Genomic DNA, 20,141 nt, shown 5'->3' with positions numbered 1-20,141 from the left:
ATTCCAGCATCTGCAGTCCTTTGTTTCTCTAGTACTTCATTCCTTCATTATTTGCTTTATTCAGATTTAATACCGTGATTTCAGATTGAACTAAGTCACTTTCAATCTTTAGATAAAATTTTACCATATAATCACTGGTCCTTAAAGAATCCTCAAGCATCAGAGCATCAATTAACCTTTTCTCATACACAATACAAAATCTAAAAAATCCTGTTCCCTCATTAGTCCCTTGACATATTGATCAAGAAAGCCATCTCTTATCCACTACTTAAATTGATTTTCCCCATTATTACTGCTTATTTGGTTTACCCAGTTTATATGTAGATTAACGCATCCTCCATGATTCCAATCCCCTTGTTACATGCACCTCGAATTTTCTTGACTGATGCTATGTCCAGCATTACCATTAGTGTTTGGTGTATATACAACTCCGTGCAATGTTTTCTGCCCCTTGTTTTCTCTTTGCTTCAGCCAACCTGATTCTAAATGTATTTACTTTCTGAGCTAAGATGCTTCCTCTCCACTGCCTTCATCCCATTCCTTACTATCAGGGTTACCTTGCTTCCTTTTCCATTTTAGTCCATCTCTTCTAAAAGTTAAGTATCCTGGAATGTTTAATACCCAACCTGGTCAACTTGCAACTACTATCTATGTGATAGGTGGTAGATTATACCCATGTTTAAGCCATTAATTAGGCCACCCTGTTGTGCTTTCAGATAATTATTTAAAAGATCAAAAAATTTGCTCAGATATGAGGAAGAATCTGGGAGGCTAGCAAGGTTGCCATTCAGAACATCTGGCTTAGACTACTTACACTGAATGGTGTCCAATTGTGCTGCACTATTCTTTGCAATTCCATACGCATTCAGAAACTTATATTTGAAGTATTGATTTTCTTTTATCATATCTGATGGTTAAGGATTATGTCCTGTCAGCATTGCATTAGCACTAGTTGTCTGTTGGTGTCAGAGTTCCTGTAAATCTAGAGTAAGGAAGGAATTTATGGTACTTCTCAGCATGAATAGAGTGGGAAGTCCAGCAGTGTGATTTCCTTGTACTTATTATTCTTGATCAATTTACTTCATTTGCCCATCTGCATTCTCATTATATTTCATTTGTTTTAAAAATCACCAATTAATTTGCCTAAATATTCATGTTAGGACAAGGTTTAAATTACCAATAAAGTGGATTGATAATTTTAAGACAAGTGATATTTTGTTGGTTGTTCAGTTAGATTGTGCATCTTAAATTAGATTCTAAAATAGTTACTAATAATGCCTGGTGATTTGACCTAAATCTTTCTCTAGGTTTCTCCAGGTGATATTTGGATATTTTTCAGAATTTGGTCTTGAGCAAAAAAAGACAGAAATTGGTCTGCCATCCCTATTGTAAAGGTGTAAATTTAAAACTTCACACTGTTACTATTTAACTGGAGGAATATAGTACAGGAGACACATTTTAACCTGTTTTACCATTGTATCTGATCATATGACTGACACTGGGAATCGTTGATCATTTCTCTGTAAGAATCTTTTATGTGAAGGAGTGATGGAATTATCGTTTAAACTGTGCCATTCAGAGCCTCTGAATATCCAAACACTTACTGCCAATGAAGTACTTGTAAAATCCAGTCACAGTCAGAATGTCGCAAACACAGAAACCACTTTACATTCAGCAAACTCCTTCGAACAATAATGAAAAAATGAACAGGTCATAGTGATGCTGGTTGAGGGAAAAAAATTGACATCAAAAGAACTCACCTGTTCTTCTCCAAAATAGAGCATGAGATCTGAGAAGGCAGACAAGACCTCTGTTTAATGCTTTATCAAAAGGTAGCACGTTCAGCAGGACAGTACTGCATTGGATGTTGGACTCTCTGGAGTGCTCAACTCTCTGGAGTGGGATTTGAGCCCCAAACCAATTCACTCTGAGGTGAAGGTCCTGCTACTGTGTTGATTCAATTGCAATAAAGTTGCCTCAGGTAAAATGAGAATAAATAATAGTTTTAATATAAGCAAGTGTTGATCTTCTAAAATACATTCGCCAAGTGTAATGTTGGCTTGCTGATGAAATTCAGTGCAACCCTGTGATTCAGTATGACAGTTAAGTGTGCTTTGAAATTTACCTCTAAATTTTCTACTTGTTGTTTGTTTTACTTTACAGCTCCACACCCACTTTTCCCGTCCTTCCACCCACCTGTTCCAATTGATGCCAGACATCATGAGGGGCGCTATCACTATGATCCATCACCTCTTGCCCCGCTGCACATGTGAGTATGATTCCTCACTGAACCGATTAACCCTTGTTGGTGAAATTTGTGTGATTAGTTGCTTATCCTCTCCAGGCAGATGAGATTGTACGCACCCACTTCAAATTTGTAGCAAGTGATATTCTTTACTTCAGTATCAGAGTTTTTTTTTAAACATTGGCCCTGATTCTTTGCTGTGAATAATGGTGAGGCTATCAGCGAGTCGCCTTGCTGTTCCACCAAGAACATTTGCACCGTATCATGGCAAGGAACCTGGCATTTACAGAAAGGAATGGTGTGATGTTCTGAAACTCGATCGCAGAGCATGGCAAAAAAAAGTTGTAGCTTATCCATTTTTGAATATGTTAATTAGACAAATACCGACAAACATCCTCTCTGGCACTGGAAAATTATGTTTACAAATTTGAGGTCTCACGGGTTCAGATTTTGATTACCATGCAAAATTGTAAAAAATGTTCAAACATTTTCTTTACATCTCGTGTACTACCCACTTTGCCACGTACCTTTCCCCTGTATTTCAGTTTCTGTACATTTGATATTGAATTCTGTATTCTAATCTACACTTTGGTTTAGGCAGTGCTGAGATTTTTGAGGAGATGGCATGAAAAGTTGATCAAGGCAGTGCATTTGTTGTGGTCTGCATAGATCTCAGCAAGGTTTTGGACAATGTAGCATGTAGCAAACTGGTCAAAAAAGTAAAATCCCACGGGATCCAAGGGAGAGTGGCAGTTGGATCGAAAATTTCTCAGTGGCAAAAAGCAAAAGGATTGATAGATGTTTTTGTTTCTGAAAGGTTATTGTCAGATCAATAAAATTTTTTAGAAAGACATACAGATTGCTTTCTTTTGTTAGCCGATGCACAGAATATGGGAGCAGCGTGATTATACTAGAACTGTATACTACACTAGTGAGACCATGGCTTGAGTATCGTGTGCAGTTCTGGTCACCATGTTGCAGGAAAGAGGAGATTTACTAAAATATTGTCCAGAATGGAAAATTGTAGCTTGAAGGAAGAATCAGATAAACTATGTATCTTTTTCTTCAGAATAGAAGATGAGAGAGAACTGAACCAAGGTATATAAAATTATGGGGAGTCTACTCAGTCGATACTTTGTATGTAATTCCATTAGCAGAGAGCTCAAAAATTAAAGGACTAAACCTTTGAAGCAATTGGTAGTAGGGTTAATGGGAAGATGAGGAATGGAATGTCACCCAGAGGGTGAGGGAGCCCATTAGTTCACCGTATGAAAGGATGTTGGAGGCAGAATCTGTCTTCATGGTTAAAAACTACTTGGATATATAGTTAAAAAGCTGGAAATGCAGAGTTATGAATCTATTGCTAGAAGGCGGGATTAGGCTGCAAATGTCCTGCTTGACTAGCATGGGCACAATGGGCCGAATGGCCTGCTGTGTCATAAATTTTCTATGACCTCAATGTGAGTTCTTCAGTCTGGTTGACTGAGGTGTTTACACAAGTCCCAGTATGACAGTTGTCTGAACAATGTGTTGCTTGTGCTGTTCAATTTTTTTGGATGCAAATCCAAGCTGTTGTTTCTGTTTAAACAATAAGGATTGATGATCTTATTGGTAGAGTCACCTCACCAGAATCTTGACTTGGATTGTGGGGGGCATCTTAGAGTTGTTTGTGATCTAGAACGGCAGTGTTCACAATAAGAGCAGTTCCTTCAGCTCCTTGAGTGAGTCCCCACATTCAGTCAGGCTGTGACTGGTTTGCACCTTAACTGCATGGTCCTTTGTTCTATGTCCTTTGTTGTCCTAGCCCAACAACGGTTGAGCGAGCTCAGTCTTGAAAATTTAAGATGTCCCAATCTCTGGGCTAGGGATTTAAAGCTGCAGTCTTGAGCATCCAGTGAATGTTTATTTATTAATGATTTGTTTCACTTTATTAATGACTGAGTTCTAATTTTAATATCCTGCTCCTTCTTCTGGAATACCCAAAGAAGCATACCACCTCCCATAGTGTCCACTGCCTGCCCACCAGTGATCGGGGTCTGCTGGTCTCACATTGTCATCATCAGCCACCTCAGAACTCACAGGACTGGAGCAGAAGCAGGTCATCCTTGGTCCCAAGGGACTGTCGGGGAGAAGTAGAAGAAGGATTCTCCTTTTGGCTCCAATGATGAGGATTTAAATATGACCTCTTGTGCTGTCTGTGTGGAGGTTGCACTTTCTTCTTGTAACTGTGCGAGTTTCCTCCAGGTGCTCCGGTTCCCTTCCACATCCCAAAGACGTGCGGGTTGGTAGATTATTTGGCCACTGTAAAATTGTCCCGAGTGTGTAGGTGAGTGCTTGAATCGATGGGGGGGGGGGGGGGTAGTTGATCGGAATGTGGGGAGAATAAAATGGGATAAACGGGATTAGTGTAAATGGGTGCTTGATGGTTGGCATGGACACGGTGGGCCAAAGGGCCTGTTTTCTTGCAGTGTGCCTCTATGATCTCCTTCTGGGGCATACTACAAAGGTTCATCCATGGGCAACCAAGTTTTAATCAAAATTGATTGTAGATCATCAAATTTATAACAAAAAAGTACATGGATGAAATGACCTTTCTCATACACAAGAGTTTTCTCCAGAATATATGTTAAACTATTATAGAACTGTAGGTGCTGGGGTAAGCATCAATTAGCTGCTGGAAGCTTGATGGATTCCTGCCCCCGATAATTAAAACATAAACCAATTCTGGAGTCGACTACATCTGCGATTCTGGCAGTCCAAACGATGTCAGGATGTCACAAACAATGTCAGGATGACTGTTGCTCCATTCTGAGGAACAGACCAGCAATGCTGACTGGCTGGCTTGGTGCTCCTGGTTGTGTTTAGTAACTTGTTGTATTCCAAGACAGGGTATCCTGAGCAGTTGGTGTGTCCGTTCCACCAGATGTGCCTGGCTTGACTATTGCTGATGCATATGAGGAACTTACCTCCCCATTTGTACTATCAGTTAGTAGCTACGCTGGCATATTTAGTCTTATTCCACAACCATAGGCTTAACATACACCTGAGGCAGTTCAGTGAAAATCACAAATCAGACACTATTTTGGGCCAGTTACTGCAACGTAGAGATGGTTTTGATGTTGATTTTCCTTTCAAAAAATGAGCAGGTAGCCTTAGTTAAGTTGGAGTGTTCTTTACATTGACTGTAACAATACCATTTGGAGATGTGATCAATTTTTTTTTATATTAATTTTAGTGCAGGGGGATAATTTAGTTCCTTAAGTATTTTGATGATGGCTACTGTACTTTGCCTTCTGTGCAATGCAGATAGTTGCTGCGGATCAATTAGAAATGGTTTCTACCAGGCTGGAACATTATGGATCCAATGTACATTTACTGTTTGAGTGAGTAGTACTTCAGCTGTCATATCTTTGCAATGCCTGGAGAGCGCTGCATTGTCAGCGGAGACCACCTTTAGAAGAACTTAAACCGAGATGTCACCTGCCTGTTCAAGCAGACATAAGACACTACAATGCAACAGTTGTAAACGATGCTCCTGACCCATAATATCAGTAAAGGCAGATTAACTGGTCCTTTAATTGTTCATAGGAACTTGCACAGTGTAGAGTGACAGCCAGTCAAGCCCCACATTGCCTGCAGTAATTAATGGAACATAGCTAAGACAAACAGGCTGTTACTGTTCATAGCATGGTGTATGGAACTGTATATAATGAGGGAAAACAAAAACCTAATCATTGCAAAAACAGCAATTCAATATGTAGTCCTTTAGGGGTGTTATAGAATGTTGTATGAAACAAACTGTCCTAAACCAATTCAACCATGCACTCTTCACTGCTGGAATTGTTTTGCCCTGTGCAGGGGGTGAATTTAAGTTTTTATTTACTGGCAGAGGCCTAGTCTGGATTCTGCTGGGGCTGAGTGCGAGTGCCTGCTCAGTGAGTACAAGGCTCTAAAGCCACTGGTTTGCATTTCCTCAGCTTTAGTTGAGCACACTAATCAATCATCTCATGCTGTTTGGGTCAGTAACTTCTGAATGCCTGTTCAGCCCTGAAGTGGCGGCTTGCTGCTTTCCACAAGGATGTGACAGGCTGGGACACGGGGATGCGACAGGCTGGGACACGGGGATGCGACAGGCTGGGACACGGGGATGCGACAGGCTGGGACACGGGGATGCGACAGGCTGGGACACGGGGATGCGACAGGCTGGGACACGGGGATGTAGCAGGCTGGGACACGGGGATGTGACAGGGTGGGACATGGGGATGTGACAGGCCGGGACACGGAGATGTAGCTGGCTGGGACACGGGGATGTGACAGGGTGGGACACGGGGATGTGACAGGCCGGGACACGGAGATGTAGCTGGCTGGGACACACGGATGTAGCAGGCTGGGACACAGGGACGTGACAGGCTGGGACACGGGGATGTGACAGGCTGGGACACAGGGACAGCTGTATATAGGCCCTGGAAGGTGGATTGTTGGGGTTAGAACACAGAACATAGACATAGAACGGTACAGCACAATACAGGCCCTTCGGCCCACAATGTTGTGCCGACCTTTAAACCTCATCTAAGACTATCTAACCCCTTCTTCCCACATATCCCTCTATTTTAAATTCCTCCATATGCTTATCTAACAATCTCTTGAATTTGACCAATGTACCTGCCTCCACCGCCACCCCAGGCAGCGCATCCATGCCCCAACCACTCTCTGGGTAAAAAACCTTCCTCCGATATCTGCTTTGAACTTCCCACCCATTACTTTAAAGCCATGCCCTCTTGTATTGAGCATTGGTGCCCTGGGAAAGAGGTGCTGGCTGTCCACTCTATCGATTCCTCTTAATATTTTGTACAGTAAATATTAGGAGGCAACGTCAGAGTGGAAAGAGCAGAATTTACGGTATTTTTATGATGGCTGACCCCATCAAAATACTTTTACCTTTCCCCCAACCTCCTCAAAAGAATAATTTAATAAAGTAGTAGTCCAGGATTTTTACCAATTCTGCCCTTTGAGATCAATGTGATAGTGTAGTATATTGAAAGGGATTTCATTTGGCTTAGCTGGATGGTAAGTATACTGACAGTCCATAACAACAGATTTTAGCAGATCCGCAATGGACCACGGTGTGATTCTGCTGTTCCATCTGTAACTGGGCATCAAACAACATAATACATATTAGAAATAGATTAAAGACATGCAGTTGCAGGACTCTTCATAATCTTTCTATGTGCTTTTATGAGTCGTATTCTGGTCACTAAAGTATAACTTTTGATTCCGGAGATGTCAACTAACATTACACTGGTATTTATGCGTTGCCTAATGTGGTGCATTCTCTCTCAAGGGGTGGTGCATTGGATACTTTTAACCTCTTTCTGGGGGTGAGTTTCACCAAATAATTAATTGTGGGTCAGTTCATTTAATGTCTTGTTAAATTTCAACTCTCAGTGAAGGATGAACTGTAGCATTATTTAAGAGTGTGCTGTGATTGCCTCTCAATTGGGAAAACCAAAATCTCAAGAATTTCAGATTTATGAAATCTTGTAGCCATGTGACTCTGCATGATAATCTTTGAATTTAATGTGGGTTAGATTTTCTTGAAATTAGACATATTACTAATAGGATAAAACTGGCATTTAAATAAGATTGTTCAACGACAGGAGACATTGGAGCTCATGATAATAGTTTGTGGAGAAAGCAAGTAAGATGAAAGGTTTTACTGGGACCACATTTGGCTTGAAATTTGTCATCATTACACTTGATGCTGCTTTGTAAAGTTACAGTCTCTCCTTAAGCACCACTATTACCTACAATGAAAATTTTATGCTGCATTTCCATGGTCTCCGCTGTCTGCATAAACAACCACAGGATGATTGATGGGAACGTCATCTTAGCAAAGTAACAATTGTCGTACAGCGGTGGGCTTAAAGGAAGATAATAGAAAAGTGAACGAGAGTGCAGGAGATAGGAAATATAAGTTACAGACAGAAGGAGATAAATTTACTGTATTAGACTTCAATAATTGATTTATAGCAAACAATAGGTCAATGCTTACAAATATTTTGATGCATATAGATTTAACCATTTTATGGTTAGCTGCATCCCTAATGCACCGGTTGTGTTTATTGAAGAGCTGCTGATTTAGTTTCATTAAAATTGATTAACAAATGCAATCAATGTGCCATTGAGTCAAGTGCAATGCCTCTGATACAGCACAATGCTCATGTCGCATCCAGCCATGCCTATGGTAATGAAATAAGCACTGAAATATATTCATGAATCTCTGTTATTAGAAGATCAATTGACATGTTGTTCGCTCTGTTGCACTTGTCATTCGGAGAGTATAACAGAAGGAAGTAGCAGAAGGAATCGCCGGCTGATTAATGGCTGTGCTCCTTCCATGGTCTTAACCACCTCCACACTGGCCAATAGGTTGGTTAGTTCTGCAAGGAAGGAGGATTTTATGGGCTCCCACAACCCAAACAAAGAGGGGAAGCCACTCACCCCATCAGAGGTGAGTATTCTCCAGAAAGCCAAAGGATTTCCTGAAGGATTTTTTGTCCTGAAGAAGGGTCCTGACCCGAAACATTGACCGCCTGCTTTTCTCCACGGATGCTGCCTGGCCTGCTGAGTTCCTCCAGCGCCATCATGTTTTTCATCCAGATTCCAGCATCTGCAGTCCTTGGTTTCTCAAGCTAAAGGATTATTCAGAGTGAGAGGACTGACTTTGCACGAGGGGTTGTCTCATGCAAACTGAATGCTCTCACTGAGCCAAAGATCTACTTCCATCAAGTGATATCTGTATTGAATTAAAAGTGCAATGTGCATAATCCGTGTTACCACATAACACCAATCTATGCATTTATTTGGAAAATTAAGAAACTTCATAGAAATGTAATCAAATAAAATTTGACAGTCAAGAAAGGGAAAGTTGTCACAAAAGCTTGGGCAAAGTGGAAGGTTTTTAGGAACATCTTAAAGAAAGAAAAAGTGGAGAGGAGTGTTTTGGGGATTGAATTCCAGAGTTTAGGGCCTAGATAGCAGAAGATATGGTCACAGATAGTAATCGAAGGAAGTGGAATATTTTCAACTGGCCAGAATTGGAGGAACATAACATTGGGCAGGCACGGTAGTGTAGCGGTTAGTGTAACGCTATTACAGTGCCAGCGACCCGGGTTCAATTCCTGCTGCTGTCTGTAAGGAGTTTATACGTTCACCCCATGTCTGCATGGGTTTCCTCCAGGTGCTTCGGTTTCCTCCCACAATCCAAAGACATATGAGTTTGGAAGTTGTGGGCGTGCTATGTCGACGCCGGAAACGTGGCGACACTTGCGGGCTGCCCCCAGAACACTCTACGCAAAAGATGCATTTCACTATGTGTTTCGATGTTCATGTGACTAATAAAGGTATCTCTCTCTCTCTCTTCTTGGACAGTTGTATGGCTTGGGGAGGTGACAGAGATAGGGAGGAGTGATTTGGTCAAGGGAATTGAATATGATAATAAATTTAACATTGAGGTGGACTAGAAAGCCAGTGTAGGTCTGTGGTTACAGGGATATAGTAAAGCTCCAGTAATCCAGTATCCAGTTGTTCAGAAATTGCACAGGTCTGACATCTGGCTCATTGATTAGTCTGGAATGTGAGCTGGATGTCCAGAGTGCAAAGGCCCAGAGTATGGCTGGTGCTGGGGTCTGGACCATGGGCTGGGTGTGTGGTCAGAACTGGGTTTGGGTCCAGAACACCAGGAGTCAGAGCCTGGGTAGGTTTGTGGCTGGAGCCAGGGTCTTGAATGCTTGTGTATTTGTGGCTCCCTTTTCACTCACCGGATTCACTGGAAAATTTATATTATTGTGTAGCATGTTTGGATATTAATAGAAGTAATATTCAATAGTCCGGAAAATCTACTAGTCCATACTACCAAATTCCCAAGGGTGCCGGGTTATTGGAGTTTTACTATGGACAAATTGCACTTTGATGTAGGCAGCAGAATTTTGTATAACATTATAAAACTTTATACAGCACGGTAACAGACCCTTCTGGTGCAACGAGTCCGCGCCGCCCAATTACACCCGTATTAACCTACCAACCCGTACGTCTTTTGCAATGGGGGAGGAAACCGGAGCACCTGGAGGAAACCCACGCAGGACACAGGGAGAATGTACAAACTCCTTACAGTGAGCGGTAGGAATTGAACCCCGATCGCTGGCGCTGTAATAGCGTCACGCTATCTGCTACACTACCGTGCCATGTTTAGGGACATATTTATGGAGGCCAGCCAGAAATTGGGATTGTCGTCTTAGAAGTAAGAAAACTATGCCTGAGTATTTCAGCAGCAAATAAGCTGAGGCAGGTGCATGTTCCCCTGAATCAATGTTTAATCTTCAGCTATGATACTTCTAATGGAATATTAAAATAATAATTCCAAAAAATACCAAAAATATTTGATAAGGATACAGTGAGCAATGGGCACATTTCCAAATTTTATTTTTAAAGTATTATGCTTTAGTTTACCCTTAACATCCTTTGACTTTATGCAATCTTTTTCTGAACTGCACCTTTACGTATTCACTTAGTTCACGGTATGTACTCCAGTCACTGCCACTGTCTCAAACTTGAATGGTTTGCAGAGGGATTTTATTACCCTGGAGGAGTTCAAGTCATATTGATGTCCAGAAAAGAATTAAAGAAACATGAAACTTTCAGCATACAAGCTCTTTGAGGGCTGCATTTAAATCTCTTCAGTGTAAAGTGTCACAGTCAATGCTTAATCATATTTTCAGATCAGACTTCATTTGTAGGGATGATCAGACATCTTTATTTACAAGGAAATCAAACTTAATATTGTGGGAAATGAGTCATGATACTTAGGTGGCACCATACATACCCATGGCAATCAGTTACCACACAGTAATTACATGGACTTTGAAGAAAAAATGAAATTGTTTTAAAGCAAGTCCTCCACAGTGAACAGAAGGAATCATTTTTAACCCACTTAACTGAGCGCTAAACACATGCCTAATATTTTACAAATACTTTTCAAATGAGACTGCCATTGCAGACTTGTAATTACAGAGCAAATGTGCCTGGAGCTAGGTAATAAATCTGATGTAATCTCTGTATGCATTAAGGAGAATAAAGGGGGCTGTTTGTGTATCAGACTGAGAATTTGTGAGTATGGATATACCCTGATATTGCAGACATCCCCCACTTGTGTCCAATGTCAGAATCTTGTTATTTCAGTTATCAAAAATTGGGTCCAAAAGGTTTGCACAGACCTAGCTAATCTGGATAGAGCCAGCATCCTTTTAGTGCATCAATAATATGAAGTAAAATTAAATTAAAAGCTCATAAAATGAAATATGTTTCATATTAGCCACTTGACACTTAATTTGCCTCTGAATAAGGAAGGAAATCACAAATTAACCTGCCTATGTTTTTCTAGGCAGGTCTTATTAGGGTTAGTAATAACTGCAATTATCTCTGTGAAAATATTAACCTATGTGTGTATGAATATGTACCCAACTGTGGCACCTCCGATGCATTTCTGAGTCAGGTGCAACCATCTTGTCTTGGTTCATTACGCAGAATTATTCTTGCAATAGAAGCAGTTCTGTGCAGCACAGTGTGGTGCCATTGGGTGTGTTCAGGTCTCAAACTTTAGCAACCTAATAGGTACTAAGATCTAAGCGGAGGCTCCTGTTGCTTTGCTCTAGTTTTCCTTAAATCTTGCTGTCCTTTTGTAGAGCTTCTTTTGGAGAGGGGAACCTTACTGGCATCTGCACTACTTTGGAATGTATTTGCCAATGCCTCAGTGGGACGGAGAGTGCACATTCTCAGCCGACATCAGTGAAAGGACAATAGACTAGTTTCTCAAAATACTTTGCCCTCTACCTTTTAGTTTGTGTTACAGAACCTCTCTGATGATTTACCAGATTTTTCATTTGGAAATAGTGCTCTAAGCCTCCTGAACAACAATCCATTTCATTAAGTGTGCACCTAACTCTCAGTCCAAAGAATCATAACATATTGTAGGCTAAATGCAGTATGCCTGTGTATTGCTTCAGTATGTAAGTAGGTTTACAAAATAACAGGGGGCAAAGAGGATTGTAAATTGGGTATTAAAGTTATTGGGCTGGAGGAAATGATCCAAAAGGTGGTTACTTTCTGGCAGCTAAAACCTTTTAGATGTCGTCAACAATAATCGCCTAAGGAATGGAGCCTAAAAATAGCATAGTGTTTGAAGAACTGTGGAATTTAGTGCAAGAAGCTGCAGCAAGGTTATTTGTGCTGTAGTCAGCAGTATTAGTCAAGCAAGGAGATATTGAGTGAAACGTTCACATGCACTGAACCAGAATTAAGCCTCACCCTTCAGAGGCCACTGTTAAACCTGTTGCAGGCCCTAGTCTGCGAGGAAGTGAACTGTGACAGTCTTCTCAAAACACAATGCTTGAACGAATATTAAAGGCAAGGGTATCTTGCGGCAGGACAAAACAGAAAACCAAGCCATTATTTGAACTGCTTTGCCTCAGAAGATGCAGAACAAAGAGAAAATAAAGCATTTGTTTTTGTAAACTGACGTTAATGACCTATCCAAAACAAAGCCAAATTCAGAATTAGTTGTAAAACCGTTCAGTGTTTCCTTTTACCTGTAATAATCATAACATGAGAGGATAATTACAATCAAGTTAGAGGTTGGTACTGTGGAGTTCCTTGGGTTTCAGGAGAATCAGTCAACTGTAAACATGATACTATTAAAGGACAAAGAATGTTCTTTCCTTTAAAAAAAAGCCTTAGTATTGCCCACAATTTCACAGAGCAGACAGTGACAACCATGTTCATTTGTGTAATCTGAGTGTTTCCAGGCTCTTAGCCAGGATAAAGCAATGCCTTCTGTATTGGTCTCAGAAGAATGTTGAAGGCGGAAGAAAATGTCCCATTTGTTGAATTACTGCTGTATCTTAACTGGAGATGAACAAAAGTCCTGCCTGTTCCAGACCCTCATTAGCTGCAACAACTAAGTTGATGGCTTTTGTAGATTTTACTGGTTTAGCTTGCTGCAAAACTAACTTAAAATAATCACAGGGTTTTTGTTCGGTCAAGTGAAAGTACTGATCTTGCCTTCATGGACAATAATGAATGAACTCTACTGAATGCCGTAGCTAAATCTGTTTTTAAGGTGCAAAATGTGAAGGGACTGAACGGATGCAAGCATTGCAAGTGACAGGGTTCTGTCAGACATTTCAAATATTACATCAGAAATGTTACATATTACATGGTGACACAGTGGTGCAGCCAGTTGAGTTGCTACCTTGGTTACTGTCTGCACGGAGTCTGCACATTCTCCCTGTGACCACGTGGGTTTCCTCCAGGTACTTTGGTTCCCTCCCACATCTCAAAGACGTGCCAGATGGGAGGTTAATTATCCACTGTAAATTTCCCCTAGTATGTAGGTGGGCGGCAGAATCTGGGGGAGTTGACAAGAATGTGGGGAGAATAAAAGATGGGATTAATGAAGGATTGGTGTAAATGTGTAGGCAATGGTTGGCATGGACTCGGGCTGAAAGGCCTGTTCCCATGTTTTGTCTCTCTATGGCTCTATGACTCTTTAAAAAAAATTAACCAATTACAATTCATTTACAACATATTACAGATGTTCCAATTTTTCCATCCTATGTTGATTTGCATAAATATTTGTTGGTCTGTTCTTATTGTGGATCTGTTTTCTCTCCTTTTCATTTGCTTTTCTTCTTTCTCATTCTTTTTATTTCTGCTTTCTGATTCATTCTCTCGTTGAGCCTGATACTCCTTTATTTCCTGGATTCTCACTATACGTATCTTTTGGCTTTTTGAGCTTCCTTTGTTTGCCTCATTTACTTCCCTCTGTCCGTTTTGCTTCCAAATCTATTTGACTTGTTTTTCTGTATTTCGTTCAGTGTACCATATTTGGCTCCCAATCCTTCTATGTTTCATTTTCCACTCTATCTTCCTGAACTAGAGCATCTGTACCCCTCTCACTGAGTGCCTTACTTGGTGTCTTGTTTCTCTCTTGACTTGGCCACCAGTGTTTACATATTTTTCTTGTTTTACTTCTATCAATCTTGTCTTTCCACTTTAGAAAAGCAAGAACTTGTGTGTAAATGTGATCCCTTGAGCTGAGTTAACAATAAAATAAAATTTAAACTGTTAGTATTATTAAAGCTTCTTAAAATCTCCATGTTTCATAGACTCACAAACCATTTCCAGAATCAGATTTATTATCACTGACATATGACATGAAATTTGTTGTTTTGCAGCAGCAGTACAGTGCAAAGACATAAAAATCTATAAGTTACAAAAATAAGTAAATAGTGCAAAAACAATGGAATAATGAGAAAGTGTTCACAGGTTCATGAATCATTCAGATGGTGGAGGGGAAAAAGCTGTTCCATTTTGCCTATCCACAATTTTGGATAAAATACTCCATCGACTAGTTAAGATACAAAAAATTCCTCTGACCTTCCAAATTCGAACCCATCTGTTGTATACTTATAACTGAAGGCACTCCACTGTCAGCAAGATGAGGAAAACTTTTGCCATGCTGAACCAAAAAAATTATTGTTTTTTTTCTTGAACTTTGAGCCATCAGACTTCTTTGTGGCAAGCAAATATTTTGTGAATCAAATTTAGAATTTAATCCTCTTGTTTGCTGCTATGTTAATCTCTTAAAAATGTTTTAATTCATAAAAGACCACAAGCAGCCTTAATATAATCACGTCTCTGTCAGACTCATTGTGCTTTTCTTCAGTTTCTGCACTGTCAGTCAGATGTGCCATAAAGAAATATTTTAGATTATTTTTGATTTACTTTTATGATGACCAGTTAGTTGCCGACTGGCCTCTTTTCACACAGGGGAGGGGATTGATGGAGATAGCAGGTTCTGTCTGAAAACTGACATGCACAATAATGCATATATAAAGAAATTGGTTCAGCATCAGAATGAGAGAATCACAGAGAGATACTGTGTAGAAGCAGACTCTACGGCCCTCCAAATTCACATAGACGAACAAGCATCCATTTTTAAACCAATCCTACCCTAAGCAATTTTATCCTCCCCATATTCCCATTAACTCTTCCCACCCACCCCCCACCACCCCCAAAGATTCATTGTTGGCAGATAAAGCAATTTATTACCTGAGTTGGTTATGTTCACACAAGCTTGATCTATCAGGGAATGCAAAAGTGTTGGAAGTTCCTTGTGTGCTGAATTTCTTCCTGCTTAGCTTCAGATAACCCTTTAAGCAAGGAGAAGTTTATGACTGAACTGATCTGCGAAGGTGTATGGTTAAACTCCAGTAGTTCCTCCTCCTTCCACTTGAAGATTTCAAAGCCTTAGCTTCATCACCAAAGCACTCATAGTCTTATGCAAACAGAATGTCACCATTTGAGTGGGTCAAACATCAGTCTGAGTGGAGAAACAGGTCCTTCGGCCCACTATGTCCATGCTGTTCATCAAGTGTGCATCAACACTATTCACATTGACCAGCAGGCTCTTGGGGCTGCCTCCTGCTTGTAACTGGTATGTTTCTCTGTAAGTGGTAGTCTAACTACTGGCATATACAGATGTAGCATAACCTCCCTATTCTTGTGTTCTGTGCCACAGGTAATAAAGGAAAGTGTGTGTTTGCCTTTGTGACCACCTTTTGGACCTGTCCTTCAATCTTTAAGGATTCCAGAATGAACACTCAAGGTCCCTTCGTTCCTCCACATCACAGCCTGCCTGCCATATGTTGAATGCTCCCTTAACTTGTGAAATTGAAAGGGAAATTAGGAAAACAAAGAGAAGGTATAAACACAATAATGACAAGTAAAATCAAAGGAAACCTAAAGATATATTGCAGGTATATAAAGAGAAAAGGGATAACTACTGAAAAAGTAGTGCTTCCCCAAAAAAAAACTCACTTCTCTGATTTAAATTTTATTTCATATTCTGCCCAAATGGTTGATCTTCTCTATCTTCCTGCAGTGTATAGCTTTCCTCCTCAATGCCAACCACATGGCCAATTTTTAAATCATTGCAGACTTCTTTATCGTACACCATGTATTTAGATCTACATTACTGATATATGCTGCTAGAACCACTGGTAATACTTTCCAGTCACAAAAATATCCATCAATCATTATACTTTGCTTCCTGCCACTAAGCCAATTTTGGATCCGTTTGCCACTCTTCTTTGTATCCCAAGGATTGTATCTTCATGACCAGTCTGCCATATGGAGCCTTGTCAAAAGCCTTGCTAAAATCCACTTAAAGTATGGTAGTGTAGCAGTTAGCGCGATGCTGTTACAGCACCAGTGATTGGGGTTCGATTCCCCCCACAGTCTTTAAGGAGTTTGTACATTCTCCCCGTGTCTGCATGGGTTTCCTCCCACATTCCAAAGACGTACGGGTAGGTTAACGTGGGTTTAAAATAGGCGGCGTGGGCTCGTTGGGCCAGAAGGGTCTGTTACCGTGCTATATAAATAAAGTTTTTCTAGGGCAGCACGGTAGTGTAGTGGTTAGCATAATGCTATTACAATGCCAGCGACCTGGGTTCAATTCCAGCTGCTGTCTGTAAGGAGTTTGTACGTTCTCCCCGTGACTGCGTGGGTTTCCTCCGGGTGCTCCGGTTTCCTCCCACATTCCAAAGGTGTATGGGTTAGGAAGTTGTGGGCATGCTATGTTGGCATCGCAAGAGTGGCGACAATTGCGGGCTGCCCCCAGCACGTTCTCAGTAATGCAAAAAGACGCATTTCACTGTGTGCTTCAATGTACATGTGACTAATAAAGAAATAAATATCTTATCAAATTATCAACATTTGCCTTAACTACTGATGTTCTACTTTTCATGAAAATAGTTGCAGAATATTCATTGTAGTTTCTACCTGCATACTTTGGTTCCACAATTTGCTTCCACAATTTACTCTTTTGGTAATTGGTTTATTATTGTCACATGTACTGAGAAACAGTGAAAACCTTTGTTCTGGATGCCATCCAGACAGATCATTCCAAACATTGAGGTAACACAAAAGGAAAAGCAATAACAGAATGCAGAATATAGTGTCACAGTTACAGAGAAGGTGCAGTGCGGGCAGATAATAAGGTCCAAAGGCCATGACAGGGTAGATTGACAGATAAGAGTTCATCTTTATCGTACAAGAGCTCCTTTCAATAGTCTTATAACAGTGGGATAGAAGCTGTCCTTGAGCCTGGTGGTATGAGTTTTCAAGCTTTTGTATCTTCTGCCCGATGGAAGTGGGGAGAAGTGAGAATCACCAGGGTGGGGAGGGGGTCTTTGATTACATTGGCTGCTTTCCCGAGGCAGCAGGAAGTTGAGACAAGAGTCAGTGGAGGGGCGGCTGGTGTTCATGATAGGCTGCTCTCTGCAATTTCTTGTGGTCTTGGGTAGAGCAGTTGCCATACCGAGCTGTGATGCATTGGGATAGGATGCTTTCTATGGTGCATCTGTTAAAATTGGTGAGGGTCATCGGGGACATGCCGAATTTCCTTAGCCTTCTGAGGAGGTAGAGGCACTGGTGTGCTTTCTTGGCCATGGCGTCTCCATAGTTGGACCAGGACAAGCTATTGGTGATGGGAGGTATAGGAGCCTGAAGACCCACACTTAACGTTTCAGGAACAGCTTCTTCCCCTCCGCCATCAGATTTCTGAACGGTCCCTGAACACTAGCTCATTATTCCTCTTTTTTGCACTATTTATTTATTTTGTAATTTATAGTAAATTTTATCATTTTGCACTATACCGCAAAAGAACAAATTTCACAACTTATAAGTCAGTGATGATAAACCTGATTCTGATTCTGATCTTCACCTCAGCACCATTGATACAGACAGGGGCATATACTCCTCCCTGCTTCCTGAAGTCAATGACCAGCTCTTTTGTTTTTCTGACATTGAGGGAGAGGTTGTTGTCTTGTCACCATGTCACTAGTTCACCATTAGGCCCAATCTTTCCTTGGTTTTGCTTTTCCTCCTTGGTACTTACAAAACATCTTTGGATGTTCCATTCACCCTCGCTTTGTTCTCCTAGACTATCTTTTAATTTCACCCCTACACATCCTATACTCATCCAGGTTTTCCGCTGTATTGAGCTCCCAAACTTCCCTTTTGATGCCTTATTAGACCCTTCCTGCACCTTAAGATTTGGCAGTTCTGCCCTTTCCCTTAGTGGCAACATGGTTACCCTTAATTCCATGAAAACCCCTGCTTAAATGACTCCCATTGCTCTGAGACTGATTGATCTTGTAGTAGCTGCTCCAGTTGACTTATGCTAAATCACCCTGTTGAAAAAGATTTGCTTACCTCGATTTCAAGACTTTATTCCTATTTTATATTTCTGACCTTTCTGACCCATAACCATGCTAAATTTAAGTGAATGATGATCATTATCACAAAATGCTCTTCCACAAATACTTCAACCATTTGCCCAACTTTATTCCCTAAAACCCAGATTTGCTCCCCTGCCCACCCTTCTCGTTGTTGAGCTTGCTACATACTGGCTAAAAAAACTCTCCTGAATGCAATTTAAGAATTTTGTTTCCTCTATATCTTTAACACCAGCAATGACCCAGTTAATGTTAAGGTAAAAACCATTACAGTTCCTGCCCTGGTGCTTTTGCACATCAGAAATCTGACTTCCATATGTCAAACAGTGCCCTCAATTCATCTGCCTTGTTCACTGAGCTTCTTGCATTAGGTATATGCCATTAAGCACAGCAAGGCTTCTTATTCCAAAGGAAAAAACTGCAGATGCTGGAAAAGTAAATTAAAAACAGAAAACACTGAACATTCAGTAGATCAGGCAGCATATCTGACTTGAGGTATTAACTCTGTTCCTCTCTCCGTGGATGTGGCCTGACTTGCTGAGTATTTCCAGCATTTTCTCTTTTTCTTTAAAATTATGTTTTATCTTTTTTCTAACATTTGTTTGCTCACTTTTTCAAATACTCACTTGTTTTATGCTTTCCATTTGCATCTCTGCTTTTCTCTCTTCTCAGTCTTTGTTCAGCTTCCTCACCTCCTACCAGGCTAGCCTAAAACCCTCCCCAAGAGCACTAACAAACTGACCCACAAGGATGTTAATTCTTGTCATTGTGAGGCCTGCACTGGTCCCATCTTCCCCAAAACTGATCCCAGCGCTCTAGGAATCTAAAGCCCTCCCTACTGCACCATCTCCGTATCCCCACATTCATCTACACTCTCCGATACTGACTGGTGCACAGCACCGGGAGTTGTCTGGAGATTGCTGCCTTTAAGGTCCTATTTCTTAATCTCTTCCCCAACTCATTGAAGTATGCTTTCTGGATCTCATCCTATTATCCATCTAGTTTGTTGTTACCAGTGTGGATCACAACCTTTGACTGTTCAACCACCCCTGAAGAATGGCCAGCCTTGGCTGTTGAAGCTCAGTATTCCCTGCACTATACTGAGTTAGTAAAGGCTGCAGCTGAAACCACACATCACCAGTTGGAGCTCATTATCACTAAATGCTGGCTAGAAGCACTCTAATGGCCAAAGTGAGAGCATATATATTTCATGAAATCAATTGTATGTAAAGCAGCACTTTCTACTCTTTGTATAAACCAATTTTTAAAAATTGCATAGTGTTTTGAGGGCTGCCAATACTTTTCTCTTGAAGCAGTTGCTAGTTTATCATGCACTGATGTTCATCTTTTAAGCCATGTTTGCCTGTCCTAATCACTGAGTGAGTATCACTGTTTGCAGGACACTTTCCTGCACAAATGCTGCACTTTTGCATCTTCTAAGTCTGTGTCTTATTTTGTTTCCTCTGTATACACTGAATCTGATTGATTTTATGCTTTTCTCAAAAAAATTACCTACCTGTAGATGGAAATTAAAAATGTAA

At 40.8% G+C, this 20,141-nt stretch overlaps 1 protein-coding gene across 1 annotated transcript in view; it reads left to right on the top strand.

The window, feature by feature from the left end:
• The window catches only part of gli3 (GLI family zinc finger 3), a 365,376-nt gene that overhangs the window by 220,853 nt on the left and 124,382 nt on the right, over nt 1–20,141 (top strand). Inside the window, exon 4 of the mRNA XM_052022712.1 lies at nt 2,164–2,269. Coding sequence (XP_051878672.1) covers nt 2,164–2,269 — 106 coding nt within the window. The remainder of the gene's footprint in view (nt 1–2,163; nt 2,270–20,141) is intronic.

This window comes from Pristis pectinata, chromosome 9, assembly GCF_009764475.1.
Source record: "Pristis pectinata isolate sPriPec2 chromosome 9, sPriPec2.1.pri, whole genome shotgun sequence".
Taxonomy (NCBI): domain Eukaryota; kingdom Metazoa; phylum Chordata; class Chondrichthyes; order Rhinopristiformes; family Pristidae; genus Pristis; species Pristis pectinata.
The sequence above is the reverse complement of the archived record's forward strand: the minus strand, read 5'-3'. Positions and strand labels throughout refer to the sequence as shown.